The sequence below is a fragment of the Lutra lutra genome, chromosome 7, assembly GCF_902655055.1.
Source record: "Lutra lutra chromosome 7, mLutLut1.2, whole genome shotgun sequence".
Classification (NCBI taxonomy): Eukaryota; Metazoa; Chordata; class Mammalia; order Carnivora; family Mustelidae; genus Lutra; species Lutra lutra.
Window position 1 is genome coordinate 31,065,425 of NC_062284.1, and position 14,173 is coordinate 31,079,597.

The 14,173-nt window shown below is 58.4% G+C and overlaps 1 protein-coding gene across 21 annotated transcripts in view; it reads right to left on the minus strand.

The window, feature by feature from the left end:
- Positions 1-584: 584 nt before the first annotated feature.
- The window catches only part of PML (PML nuclear body scaffold), a 41,057-nt gene continuing 27,468 nt past the window's right edge, over positions 585-14,173 (minus strand). The window contains exons 5-9 of one of the 21 annotated variants that reach the window (XM_047735501.1): positions 13,846-13,980; positions 13,194-13,452; positions 12,043-12,101; positions 4,067-4,217; positions 585-2,990 (exon numbers count right to left, since the gene is read on the minus strand). In XM_047735501.1, the coding sequence (XP_047591457.1) occupies positions 2,203-2,990; positions 4,067-4,217; positions 12,043-12,101; positions 13,194-13,452; positions 13,846-13,980 (1,392 nt within the window). In that variant the 3' untranslated portion in view covers positions 585-2,202. The other 20 variants (XM_047735502.1, XM_047735506.1, XM_047735512.1 and 17 more) reach the window with 20 other exon arrangements.

Consider the following 14,173-nt stretch of genomic DNA (forward strand, 5'->3'; position numbering starts at 1 on the left):
GGCCCACCCTGGGTCTCCCCCTTTGGAACAGGGGAATTCACATCTTTGAGGCTCTCAGCACTGAATCACTAGGGGCTCTCAGCTCTGCTGAGTCCTGAAAGGATGCGACAAAGGACAGCTCTCCTATGTCCAGGAGTGTACCCTCTTCCCCAGGCAAGAGGCTGCTCGGTGGCTCCTGGGGTGGGCTGAGCAGCACTGGATTGGAGCATCAGACTTCGAACATTCACATCTTTATTAGAGGCTGTGTAAATGGAGAGAGGGCAGAACAGCCCTTTGTTATAAAACTTGTGGTCAAGAACTCTGCAGGTAGCAAGCACAGTAAGGGCTGAAAGCCAGTGGGTGCTGCCCAGGTCAGGGCAAGGTTGAAGGCTGAGGATCTGAGCAGTGGCCCAGGTGCTGCCTTGCAGGTGCCGAGATGGTCACCACAGCCAGGCTGTGGCCCCACCAGCCTGCTCCCACAGGAGCTTCAGGGCCAGCACTTGCTTGGAACGCGAATCCTAGTTTATTTATTTATTTATTTTTAAAGGTTTTATTTATTTATTTGACAGAGATCACAAGTAGGCAGAGAGGCAGGCAGAGAGAGAGGGAGAGGGAAGCAGGCTCCCTGCTGAGCAGAGAGCCCGATGTGGGACTCGATCCAGGACCCTGAGATCATGACCTGAGCCGAAGGCAGCAGCTTAACTCACTGAGCCACCCAGGTGCCCCCGAATCCTAGTTTAAATGCATCAGAGCTCACTGGTCGACCGGCATTCCCACTGTGGTAGCCAGTTCCCATGCAATCCCTCGGGGTATCTCCAGGGCACCTGCTGGATGGGGGCTGAGCTGTGGGCACGCAGACCTCATCCCTGTGAAAGCTCAGGCAATGGATGTTGGAGGCCTGGGCTGTGTCCCAGTGGCAGGAGCCATGGAAGAGGGGAGAGGGGAGCAGTGCGGGGGCAGTGGTTCTGCTGGTCAGAGGGCAGGCCCTGACCTGCCTCTGTTCTGCTCATGACCTCTGATGTGACCACAGGCTGGGGGCCTTGGCTTAGGACTGAGAGCTAGGGTTTAAGTTGAGAACTGTCCTGCCCACTGTGTTGGTGGCTGCGGTCCTTGTCTAAAATCCCAGAATGGCAGAGCTGGATGGGAGCCCATTTAGCAGGTGGGGGGATGCCGGAGCGCAGAATGGGGTCTTTTCCTAGGTCACCCTCCATTTGCCCAGTCAGGACCAGGACTGGTTCTGCCATTCCAGCCTGCTGCGTGTTCGGGGAGCAGTCTATCAGAGCACTGGTTCTAAGTATTAGCAGGCTTCAGAATCATCTGGAAGACATGCTAAGACAGCCCGCAGGGCCCACCTCAGAGAAGCTGATTCTGGAGGTCTGGGCTAGAGGCTCTCAGGGGATGCCAACGCTGTGTGCCCCTGTGTAGCCCGCAGTGCTCGGTTGGAGGACAGTCATCGGTGGGGCTGAGGTGGGCAGTGCGGAGAAAGTGAAAGCCATGCTGAGCGGGGCTGGTGGCTGGAGGATGGAAGAGTGAAACCTGACCGTGAGGAGGTAGGTCTGCATGGCTAGAAGGAACGCGGCAAGCTTGGAAGAGGGACAGGCATGGGGCAGAAGCTTCTGTCTCTGCAGACACGAGGGGTGAAAATGCATTTGTGTCCCCAAAGAAGTGACCAGAGAGCTGGCCTTCAGATGGGTAAAGGGTGGGAGAACCCAAACTCATGACAGCAGCTTGGTTTGAAAGGCACTTGGGTACCCGTGGGGTGTTTTGGGCAATATCTATGGGGCCTGTCAGCGGGCCCCCTAGGACAGTGACCAGGGGTCAGGGAGGGGCTGAAGGGACACTCACGGAAGTAGCAGGTTGGGTGGCTGGGGGCTACTCATCCCAGAGACTGGGCCTTCTTTACTCCCTCGTTTTGGCTCCTGGAGAAGAGGGGCCAGGTCTTGAGGGAACCAACCCACGGTGCTCTCAAGGCCTGAAAGGGGATCTGGTGCTCCCCAGGGGATTAGGACTTGGGACTTGCTTGGATTTGGAACCTTCTCTGTGGGGTTTTTAGAGAAGGGTAATTTGGTCCCAGAGAACTGATTCCGGAGCAAAGGACAGCTGGGTGCTGGGGAAGAGGACCCACCAATGCACTGATGGGCAGTGGGGCAGGGGGAAGGGGGCTGGCTCAGGGACCCCATGCCCCCCTAACCCCAGAGATCCCGAGCCAGCCTGGGCCTGCTCTCAGCTCTGCTGGCACACCCCCCCTGCCAAGCTGCGGCCAGCGACAGGGGCGGTGAGGCCTTCTGCCCGGGCGGGGCCGGGCTCCTTGGACAGGCTTCTGAAGTAGGTGCCCAGGGCCTGCAGGGGGCTGGTGCCCTGGGTGGGGGGCGACGAGGCAGCAGACGGGCTCAGGTAGCAGCTGTACCGGCGCAGACCCCGCTGGGGGTCACGGCGGTGCGCAGCCAGCAGCTCCGTGAAGCTCACGTTGTGCAGGGCCAGGAGGCGGGCCTGGGCGCGGGACAGGACGGCCCCCTGCACCAGTGGCTGCAGGGACGCGAAGCACTGCAGGCTGCTGAAGCAGTAGACGTGCTGGGCCAGCTGGGGGCTCGGGAAGATGTCGAGGAGCCGGAACAGGTCCCGCAGGGCCAGCACGGCGGCCAGGGCGCTGCGCTCGCTCATGCTTCTCGCCAGGTAGGTCTCGGCCAGGCTCTTGAGCTTGAAGCTGCTGGCCCCGGGTACCAGCTCCCGGAGGAGGGGCCGTGCGGCCAGGAAACCTGAGATGACCTCCTCAAACTCCCATAGCCTGTTCATGTCCTCCAGGACCCGGAAGAGGTTGGGGAGGCCGGGTCCCCACAGCCTGTAGCAGGCCAGGATGGGGCGGTGCAGGGAGCCCAGGAAACCAAGGAAGTGCTGCAGCCCCACCTCCAGAGAGACGGCCTTGGAGTTGGTGCCGAAGAAGGCCTCGGGCCGGATGAGCACGCGGAACTCACTCTCCTGGTTCACTGCTGCCAGCTGGCTAATCTTCTGGGCTGGGCAGGAGAGAAGGGCAGGGTGAGGCCCCAGAGGCATGGGGGACACAGGGCGGGAGCAGGGGGACCTCTGGGGCTGCTGTCCCGCCGCACAGAGACCCCACCGTGGGACCTGCCGGTGGGAACCAGACATCAGCCTCTGAACGGCTCTGCCCTGGCTCTCATGGGGACAAGGGTCAGAAGGGGAGGGCTGGCTGCTCTCCAAACACCCCCCAGCACCTGCTGGGAGTCCAGCGGTCCCCTGCCCCTACCACCTGCCCCAGACATTGCCAAACAGTTTAGATCCAGGTCCCTCCTGCCTGCCTTTGGTTACCCTCACCCACCAACATCAGGGCCTCTCTTTGTCTCCACTGTATCCTCCGCTCCCCGCCCCAGCTTCCAATCCCATCGGTCACTGAGCCGATACTCCTGGCCGGTCAGAGCCCCAGGACACACGGCCCACTGGCTCAATCTACTCCATTGAGAACTGCCCCGTGAGGTCTGCCAATGACTTCCCTGTCCTAGGACAATATGCTACTTCTGCCTGGCTAGGCTGGCCCCACGCTGGGGCTGTGCCACAGAGCGGGCTGGCCCCATGGGGTCAGCGAAGGGCACTGCAGGGAAGCACCGTGGGGAGCTGATGGGCTTCCAGGAGAAGGGGTCATCTTTCCCCGTGATCTTGGCTGTCAGCCTCCCAGTGCGGCCCACCTGTGGACCGGGCTCTGTACTCAGAATTCTGCAGCCATGGCCCAAGGCCTTGCTTGGATTGCTGGCCTCATCAAGGTACTTCCCACATCGTGTTGTTTCTGTTTAGAGGGGCGTTGCCAGGGTTCTCTAAGAGAAGCGCCGGTCAGCGAGTTCATGGAGGCACCTGGCTCAGGCTTTCAGGTGCTGGTCGAGACAGAGGTCTTTATTCCATCAGCCAAGTGGGACAGCCAGAGTCCCGGGGAAATGCAGCGCCCTGCCTGCTCTCGGCCCTCGGTCACTGGCCAGAGCTCTGGGCTCTCCCGGGCCCAGGACATAGCTCTGCCTGCACTTATCTGGGGGAATTGGAGACTAAGCTAGAAAAGGGTGCGAGGGGCCAATGGAGAACCCACTTTCACTGTCAATCTTGAGGTCAAAGAAAACCAGGGGCCTGTCTTCTGCTTGGGGGTCGGCGAGGCTCTCGTTCAGGACCCTGAGAGAGCTGGGGCCCTCCAGCTGGAGGTCACTGGACCTGCTGCTGCTGTCATCCAGCTCTCGGGAAGACTGCAACACAGAAAAACCAACAGGTTAGGGGGCCGGAGGGCGAGGGCGCATGTTGGCAGCATGAGCACATGCCTGTGAGCAAGTGTGTGTGTGTGCGTGTGTGTGCGTGCGCAGTGTGAGTGTGGGGAGATGAGCCAGCTGGTATGGCTGGGGACATCTGCGTGCACATGGGAACAGCAGGATATTGGGAAGGGGAAGGCATGTGTCTGAGTGTGTGTGCAGGGAGACGTGTGCACATGAACGGATGCGTGTGTGTGTGCGTGCATGTGAGGGCCACGGGTGAACCATGCAGTAGTGAGTAGGAGTGAGAGGTTGAGATCACACAGGCAAGTGTGTGTGTGTGCATGTGTATGTGAAAGCACGAGTATAGGAAGAAATGCAAATGTCAAATGTGTGTATCACGTGTGAATTTGTGAACCAGCGCTGACAAGCGTGTGGGAACGTGAGCATATGTGAGTGAGTGTGCCCATGGGTGCATGGTGCTGGGCATCGAAGCTCAGGGAAGGGACCGCTGCTGTGGTGGTTGGGGCTGGAGGGGTCTGCTGCTCCCTTCTCTCTGAACACTCAGAAGAAACACCATGAACTTGGGACAGGAGGAAGGAGGCTCATCTCAAACCTCAGAAGTTTCTCTGGAAGGAGCCAGGAGCCTGGCTCTCATCCCCATGGCCAGCCTGGGCCCTAGTGTCCTGCACAAAGTGGGAGAGGAGGGCTGCTCAGCCTCAGGAATGACACGCAGAGCTGGGAAGCGAGAGCCATGGAGAGAGAAGTCTCAGGGCCTGAAGGCCCTTTGTCATTTAGTATCCAGGAGTCAGCTGCTCCGGGAAGCCTCAGGCCCAGGGCTCCTCTAGCCTGAGCACCCAAAGCCCTGTTCTCTCCAGCACCCAGGCCAACAAGGTTCGAAAGGCCTCGGGTGGGAGAAGGGCTCCAAGTCTGTGGGGCTCCCAAGGGGCTGCAGCTGGAGGGTGGGAGAGCCTCTTCCTAAAGTGGACAGCTCATCGCCTGCCGGCTGCCTCACCCAGAAGGTGTCTTTGCTTGCTCAGAACTTCCTGGGAATGCCACCTGGGGATGTTAGCCAGAGCCCAGGAGGAAAGGACACGGCCGATGCCAGGTGTCACAGGGCTGGGGTACTACTGGGACAGAGTCTAGAGGAGACCTCAGGTCCTTCCTACTTCTGGACCACCTCCGGCAGGGTGATGATGTTGGCCTCCTCTGGGGCTACCTGAAGCCTCCAAGAACAAACTCTGGCTTCGGGCTAATGCCCCTGGCTCGGGAGAGAATAAGCACGGGTTTAGGCCCTCTTCCTCTCCAGGTGAAACGTTTTAACAAAACTTCAGCCAAGAGCAAAGTCATTACTAAACACGGGTACGATGTGTGGGATTTTCCTAGGAGTGTCTGATTCTTACTCTTTTTACTTTTCATAGCCCTACCCCCAGGCTCACCAACTTCCTCCCGGTCACTGATTGAAAGAGACATTTACTATGCATCCGTCTAGAGCCGGGCTTGCTTACAGAAGCCTGGCAGTGAGGGGATTCTACACATAAGGTCCTGATTAAAGTCTTCGTCAAACGCCTGGCACACCCATATCCCTGATTCCACCATGCAGCAAAGGCTTCTTCTGCAAGCCTTGCATCGCCTCTGAGTCTTCTGACTCCTGGTCCCAGCTCCCTTTCTTCCCTATAAGGAGCCCTCTATAGGTGTCCTCCTCCAAGTTGCTGGCTGGTGAGCATTCCTCCCCCGAGGGAAAAATCCAGGTTTTTTAATCTTCAGCCTTCCAGACCTTGCTCTTGCCCTTGGGCTGGTGGAAAGAGCTGGACTCCTCTTGCTGTGTCCTCCCCAGAGCTGAAGAGCTGTCTCTTTTCCTGAGTCGTCTCTGCCACCCACCAACATGGCACACCGAGCTTTCTCTTCTTCCTTCCTCTTTTTGCTCCCAACATAATTGCAAAAGCCTGCGCAGTGGCCCTGAGTGCCTCCACCTGTCTCCTTCTTTCTGGAATGACTTCTTAGGTCTTAGAGCCATAGTCACCTTTTCGGATAATCCTCTTCCAAGATTTGAGCTCCCCTGGAGAGCAGCAGAGCTGTCTTTGGGCTAAATCCAACTTCATACCAGAGTTATTTATGATGGCCATCAGAATCTCATTCTTAAGGCCTCCCATTGTCCTGGGGTCATTTTTCTCTTACAGTGGTGCAACATCTTTCGTCTGGCTCCCTTAAAGAAGGGACGCTCCCCTTCTGCTGAGCCAGTCAACAGCGGGAAGGCTGGAACTTCCAGCCCAGCCTCTTCTTCAAGTTCTTCCTCACCCTTGGGGACTCTTGCCAAGTGCAGCTGGGACACAGGAATGATCTCGCCAGAATGCCTTCTACTGAACTCCAGCCGGCCCATCCACTCAAGCCCTCTCCCAGCCTTAAATCCCAGCAACATGGCCAGGAGGTACCGGCGCGCTTGCAAAAGGTGTTTCTAGAAACCCAGGTTTAACAGAAGGACAATCAGCACGAGAGGCTCTGGTGTAGACGTCCTCCTGCCCCCTTCCTGCTCACTAGGGAGCACCACTGCTGGGCTTCCGTCCACAGTCCGGGTAACTGAGTTGTGCGGGTGGGGAGCATAGAGGGATAGTAGCAGAGAGCCAGACACAAGCCAGGAAGAGGCTTTTTGTTGGAAAAGGCTTGAGATCTGCTGGGAAGGGAAAAGGAATGGTGGAATGGGAAACGGAGCGGGGAAGATGAGAGCTCACATGCACAGCCTGGAAAGCGAGAAGGAAGAAGCTCCAAGGAACTAGGGAGTGGGCAAGAGGGGAGCTGAAGAAAAGAGGAAGAGGGCTTGAGGATGCGCTGCTGGGCTGGGAATCAAAGCCCCTTTGATACTGCTTGCAGTGCAAGGTCACGCTAGGTTTTATTTCTTCATTATACTCGGTTAATGGACTGTGTTTCTTTGACTGCAGAATGGCGCTCAGATGGAGACACGGGGAGCCCACGAGGTTTTCAGGATACACCTGGAACTAGGACACACATGCAGTCCGGCTCATGATCTACAGTTCACTGGTCTCCAACACCTATCAACTCAGCGTGACAACTGCGTTCCAAATCCACACAGCGGGCCTCCCGGCCGCACCAAGCATACCCGCAGGAAATGCCAGCTTGACATTTTCATCACTTTCCACCAGTATAGGAGGTTTCTCTGGGGAAGACCCTGCGTCCCCCTCTCCCCTGCCAAATTGTATCCCAGGATGTACGGGTCACCTCGGTTCAAGGCTAACACATACGTGAATCACAGATGTGCGATCGAATCCCCAATTCTGGGGTTCTCCCCTTTCTGGCCGTGCATTAGCGATCTCGACAACTCCAGGTGCCCGGGTTGCACCCTAGACCAGTTCAGTTACAGTCCATGGGGGTGGGACCCAGGAATCTGTCATTGGTAACAGCTGCCACCACCCCCCAGCCCCCCATTCCCGGCCCAAAGACTCCAGTGTGCATCCAGGGCTCAGAACTACTGTCCTCCTGATTCACTCCATGCCGGGTCAGCAGCCACTCCGACAGGAGCCAGACTCTTAGCTTCCGGCCACCTGAGGTTGTCTAGACTGTACCCGCCATTCATTCTTATCAAGAGTCTCCAAGCTCCTGAGGAACTTTCTCAGCACCCAAGCTTCAGCGACAGGTGGGATCAGTTTGGCAAGATATGTGTATTGCTCTCTCATGCAGACACAAAGCCCCAGCTCTTGCAAAGTGTGGAAGCCCCAAAATATCTCCCACATAGCTGTGAGCTAGGTCATCCTGTCCGCTAGCCTGTGGCCCCTGCTGCCCTCCCACTCCATCCCCATGGATCGGCTGTCTCCCAGAGGCCTCCCTTCTACTGCTGGGCACGACTGTCACGTCAGTCACGGACCACCCCCTCCTGCTTCCACTTGGTCCTGTTCCTGCTGGACACTGGGGCCAGTCACCTGTCAGAAGAGTGGGTGGGAGCATTCTATTTTTTCCTGCCTCGGACCCTAACCTGGGGATCATGGCAGAGGCACTGTGAACCCCCCTTGTGTTCAGTTGTCTGCCATCAGGCCTGGCCTGGCCTCTCCACCGCCTCTTCTAGCTCCCAGATGGCTCTTCTCGCACAAGCAGTATCTCCCTGAGCTTTGCCCGCCCAGCTGGGCCTGCATCGAAGTCCCTAGGCGTGTCCTGCTAGATTCCAGCCAACTGACACAGCGGCAGCCTGTGGTGGGCGCCCTTAGGCATCTCGTATGCTTGGAAATGTGTTGTCCTTGTAGACCAACTTTCCCACGTGGCAGGTGGGATGAAGGCCATAGAGCAGGAGTTCGGGGGTATTCAGGAGCCTGGAGCACCTGGCGAAGGATGCCCTGTTCCCCACCCAACTTGCTGCGGGTACATTAGGAGCACCAGGGACTGGGAGGGGGCACAGGAGGTAGGTGAGCCGTGCACGAAGGGGACCTCATTGGTTTTCTTTTTAAATATATGTTTTACAAAGTCTGGGACTCGTGATGGTCAATTTAGAAAACATGCTGTCTAGGGACACCTCGGTAGCTCAGTTGGTTAAGTGTCGAAGTTAAGACACTTCGGCTCAAGTCATGATCTCAGGGTCCTGGGATCGAGTCCCACATCAGGTTCCTTGCTCAGCGGGGAGTCTGCTTCTCTCTCTCCCTCTATCTGCTGCTCCCCCTGCTTCTGCTTTCTCTCTAACAAAATCTTAAAAAAAGAACAAAAAAACATGCCGTCCGAAGAATACCAACACAGAAGCAGTGGTCATCGGGCTCTCCCCCGACTCCACAGCTGGTCTCCAAAAGTGAGTGGCTGCTTCTAATTATTTTAACTCTTCACGACCTAAAATGAGCCTCCCCCTCCTTTCTTGAATAACTGCAGACATCAGCTAGCGCCTCCCTGCGGACAGCTGAGGCTGGACTGATGCCCGCCCAAGACTGCTGGTTTCGATGCCTGTACCCAACTCTCGCGAAGTCTGGCGAGCACTGGCATTGCCATCCTTTCTCAGTTTCCTTCCCAGGCTTCTACCTCTGCCCCGGGTCTGTTCTTTTTTTTTTGGGGGGGGGGAGGGTTTCCGGGATAGAAAGAAGTGCCCAGGGTTCAGAGGAACGTAGACTATGGAAAGGTTAAGACTGAAAAACTGACGGGCACTGAGGAACGATCGAGAGGGGCCTCCGCTCATGTAGCCGGGCTGGCAGTGTAGTGGGCTGAGAGGAGCACACGGACGAGTGTGACGGCTCTATGGGGCAACCAAGCGCAGACATTGCAGGGCCACGGGCTATCTGTCATAGTCTAGCAGCGAGGGTGCCCGGCATCAGCAGCCGCGGGCATGGCTGAGACCACAGGAAAGGACACACTAGGAAGAGAAGAGGGGCTGTCACTGGAAGAACAACATGGAAAAGAACAGAGGCCTGAGAGGAAGGAGGACAAGGAGCAGCCGCCAGAGCTATGGGAACCGGGGTGGGGAGGGCAGGGGTTCCCGAAGTACCTGAGAGCTCGAGAGACAGGATGCTGTGGTCGGGAGTCCCTGTGGGCCAGTTCTGGGTACAGTGAGGTGCAGGGGGTGGCCATGGGGCTGAGGGCTGCAGTGGGTGGGGTGAAGACCCCAGAGAGGCCGGGGTGCTGGCTGTTGAAGTCATCCAGAAAGAAGGCTGGCCCTGGCTCAAGAGAGGACTCCTGGGAGGTAAGGGCTGGAGGCTTCCCTATGTGGGGGGAAGCAGGAGGAGGCGTGAAATGATCTGGGGAAAGGGGCGCTCCCCCCTCAAGACCTGGAACCTCAAAGCACAGGGGACCTTTCCAGATGGTGGGACCAACACAGCCCAGGGGGCACAGAAGGTGTTGTCCCACCATGCTGAAGCTCACAGGGGGTAGGAGAAGGGGGGGACGTGGTCACCCCACCAAAGAACCAGTTGCAGTGCCAGGAAGACATAAAGCCATCGGCAAGAGAAGAGCTAAGTCGCCCGGGGAATGTGATGGTCATGGAAGAAGGGTTTGCAAGGGCAATCTTTCAACACATATTTATTGAGCAGCTGTATCTGCGGGTCCTGGGATCGATGCAGTCCCTGCCCTCATGGGTTCAGGTCCTGGCAGAGGCCCCGTGGAAAGCCTTGGGATGGTGGGATGGACAGTGGGAGGTGCAAAGGGCGACAGATGCTTCCTAGTTTTGGGAAAAGAGGTGCGGGAATGGGAGGAGCGGTGACCCAAATCTCAGTTGTGCCCCTTCCGGGGAAGAGGGCTGACGTCTCCCTGCTGAGTCCACACAGCCTTTCCTTCCTGGGTCTGCTCCCTGACTACAATACACAGGACGCCTGCGGTGCACAGGGCCTTGGGTGCGTGGGCCGGGCCGGGCTGCGGGGTGGAGCAGGGGCCGCTGAGTGGCTGCATGGTGCCGGGAGTGACTGCATGGCGGCCGGCAGCTATAGAGGACGGAGTGCTCGGGGCTCTCAGAGGCCTGTCTGAGGGAGGCCGGGCTGGTGGGGGAGCCTCTCCAGAGGGCAAAGGAGTGGGAATGCAATGGCAGAGACCTCCAGTGGAACCCGGGCTACAGGGTCCTCCAGGGGGCTGGGTCAGCATCCCTGGGGGAGATTCCTGCCCTAAGAGTCTGGGGGACTCTGCCTCCCTCCATTCTCCCCGCTGACAGAGGTGTCAAGCTGGGCAGCCACGGAGGAGAGAGGAAGGGCAAAAAAGTTGTTGAGCCACTGGGCGACAGGGGAGCCCCGGAGGGAGCAGCCGACAGAGCGCACTGCTCCTCGAGCCCGGCGACGGCTGCGCTGGCCCATGGCCCTCTGGAGATGGCAGGGACCTTCCTGGGCACTGGCAGGATGGCTGGGAGGCCCCGTGGTGGCAGGGGTGGTGGCCTGGACCTCAGGGGGAGGATAAGTCCACCTGGGTTTACAGTACACTTTGAGGGGCAAGCGGAAGATACGATGAAGACGGGTGGTTCTTTGTGCTCTACGTGGCAGGAAGCTGGTCCCACGGCGGTGGCAGATGGCAGCGTCCTCCTGGTGACCAGCAAGCTGATGGGGAAACTCGGCCTCAGAGACTGCAGCTTGCTCGGCGGGACGGTGGGAAGACCAAGCTGGGGGGCGGCGTGCGCCCGGTGGCAGACAGGAGGCCCGGTAGAGGCGGTAAGCTCCTTGTGCCCTTGGCAAGCGGTGGGCTGGCGAGGAATGCGGTACAGCGGTCTCCGTGGGCTCCGTGCACTTTCCAATACAGAACCTCAGACTGAGGGCTGGAAGGGACCTCAGGGGCCACCCAGTCCAACCTTTCACTCTGTTCACATCCCCTCTGCCCCAGCCTCCATTAACCAACCTCCAGGAACGGAACAGTCGCAACCCACAAAGGTACATGTTCCAACAGGGGACGGCTTTAACGTTCTTGCTTATGGAGTGCAAACTCGCCTATTTGGGTCCCACACGGTGCTCCCCATGCCCTCATGGCCCTGCACTGACCCTCACTGGCTACGGGTTAACTGGGGTATGGGCTCTTGGCCACCCTCCTCATTGAGGACTTAGAGGTTAGAGAACACAGAAGGAAGCTCCAGACAAAGGCATAAGCTAGTCCAGAAGCAAGACAGGGCTCTGGAAGGAAGCACACTAAGCAGCATCTCAGAGGACGGATGGTCAGTGAGGGCTCCTGCCCCCGTAGGGAGGGAAGGAGGGCTGGGGTGGTCCAGGACCGCAGCTGGCATCTGGAGTCTGTCCTCAGGACAGCTCAGGACTCACTGCCTCGCTGGAGGACTCCTCAAGCGCAGGGCAAGTCTGAGAGTCACCTGCTGTGACTGTGTCCCCTGGGACATAGAATGGGGGGAGGCAGGAGTCCAGGGCCGAACTTCTGGACCACTCACCGAGTTTTCAGCATCTGAGTCTTCCGAGCTGCTGATCACCACGACTCGTTCCTCTGAAACCGGGTAGAGGGGATAGTGTTAAGCCCCTGCCAGGAGGCCCAGTGGGTGGGGCCCGGGTGTGCTCCATGGGACTCCCTATGGGCCAGTGGGTGAGGTGGGCCATGTGTTCCCTACAAGGGGGTGGATGGGAACATCTACCAAGCATGCTGGTACAGATATATTCAATCAAAAGGGCTTTCCGTCACTGCCCACTGTGCCCTGTGAGTACTTAACTCAGCTGTCGGCCCTGAATTCGGAATCTGCTCCCTGTACAGGCTGCTTGGCAAACAGCCCCTGGTTTAGAACCTCCTGCCATCCTAAAGAAACACATTGGTTTGTTCCGAGCCTCAGCCTCCTGAGCTGAGGTGTTCGAATTAAAAGATACTTTATTTGGTTAATCAAAATCTTTTGATTACCAATAGCATTGTGAGCAAGGAATGTCGGTCAAGGCTCAGTGTGCAAGCAGAATCAGGGCTCAGTCTAGGACCTAGAATGAAAACAAAGGGGGCCTCTGGGTGAAGCAGATCTCAGAAGAACGGTCTTGACCATTCCAGAATTCCATTAGTTAACCTGAGCTCATGCCTGAGGACTCCCTATCTGGCAGTGTCCGTAAGAGACATCCCGGACAAATAAGGTCCTTCATGCAGGTGACCTCTGCAGACAAATTTGGGACGTGGCAGGTGTGGACTTTCCCCCCAGGTCTCTCTGGGCCCATGCTAGGGTCCAATACACACTTCCTGGGGAGACCCGCCTTGTGTGGGGGCGTAGTGCTGGGCACTGCAAGGGTGTGTTGGGGGAGGGAGCTACAGAGCCCTTCATGCTCCTCACACTGGAATCCCAGCAAGTCACCTGGTGAACTGCACCATTCTCACCCCCCAGGCAAACCGCGCGCTTTCCCTGCCCCACCTGGTGGCAGCTGAGAGCCCGACACACAGGGGATGCAGGGGGTGGGCTGGCGAGGAGTGCGGTACAGCGGTCTCCATGGGCTCCGTGCACCCCGGGCACCGGCACTGGGCTCCCTGGGAGGGGTGAGGATGTAGAAGAAGGTTCCCATCCCGCCCCCGGAGGAGAGCTCGAAGGCCGCAGCCCCTTCTGCCCAGCTATCTCCCTACCTGCCTCACCAGCGTCGCCGGCTGCGTGGTTGTTGTTGGGCAGAAAGCCCTCGCTTCCTGCAGTGGGGCCTTTGGGGCTGGAGGGCCCATCCAGGTGGGGCGGCGAGACTGCCTTGGAGGTGCTGGGCCTGGGCTGCTCTGGGGAGCTCTGGGCCAACCGTATCTCCCTCTCCTCCTCAGACTCCATCTTGATGGCCTTTCTGGGGCACTCAGTCTGGCAGGACTTCCTCTTCTGGGGTGGGACTGTGCTGCAGACCTCCTATGCAGTGGGGAGTCACAGGGCCAGGTTAGTAGCTTTGAGGGGTATGGGGGGTAGGTGGAGACGCGGACCGGGGAGGCAGGGGCCTGTGGCCCTTCCCCTTTGCTCTCCTGCCATGCAGATCGCGTCTCTCTCCACACAGGACGCCCCCTGGGCCACCAGGCACATTGGCTGGCTGCTGACCATGGACTCTGCCTGCCCTGGAGTGGCTCGTGCTTATAGGAGAGCTTCCTGGCAGCGTGGCCCGGACGAGGGAGAGAACAGAGTAACAGAGTAGGTGTTGATTAAGGCTTGGATTCTCAACATTGCCCCCCTCCACCCCTGCCACCACCCTGCCTGCCTGGTGGGATCTGGGCCTCCAGGGATGGAGGGGGGCAGTGGAGAGACCCTTACCTCTCTGCAGGAGTCTTTGATGGAGTAGGCGTGAACCGGCACTGGGTGCACCCCAGGCACCGGCTGGACCAAAGTCATAGTCTGGGTCTCAGCCAGCTCCGAGTCCTTTGCCAGAGCCCTCTGCACCTCCTCTGGCTGTAAGGTCCAGAAACAAGAGAGACGTTAATGAGCAGGTGGTGAGCCCTGGGCCAAGAACCTACGCCTGGGGTGACCCAATCCCCAGGGCCCCCTGGGGACCAGGAGTCCTCCTCACACCCTCCATGACTTCCCCTCTTCCTGACCTTGAGGTGCTGGCATTCAGGGTCACTTCAATTCCTGGCTTCCTAAG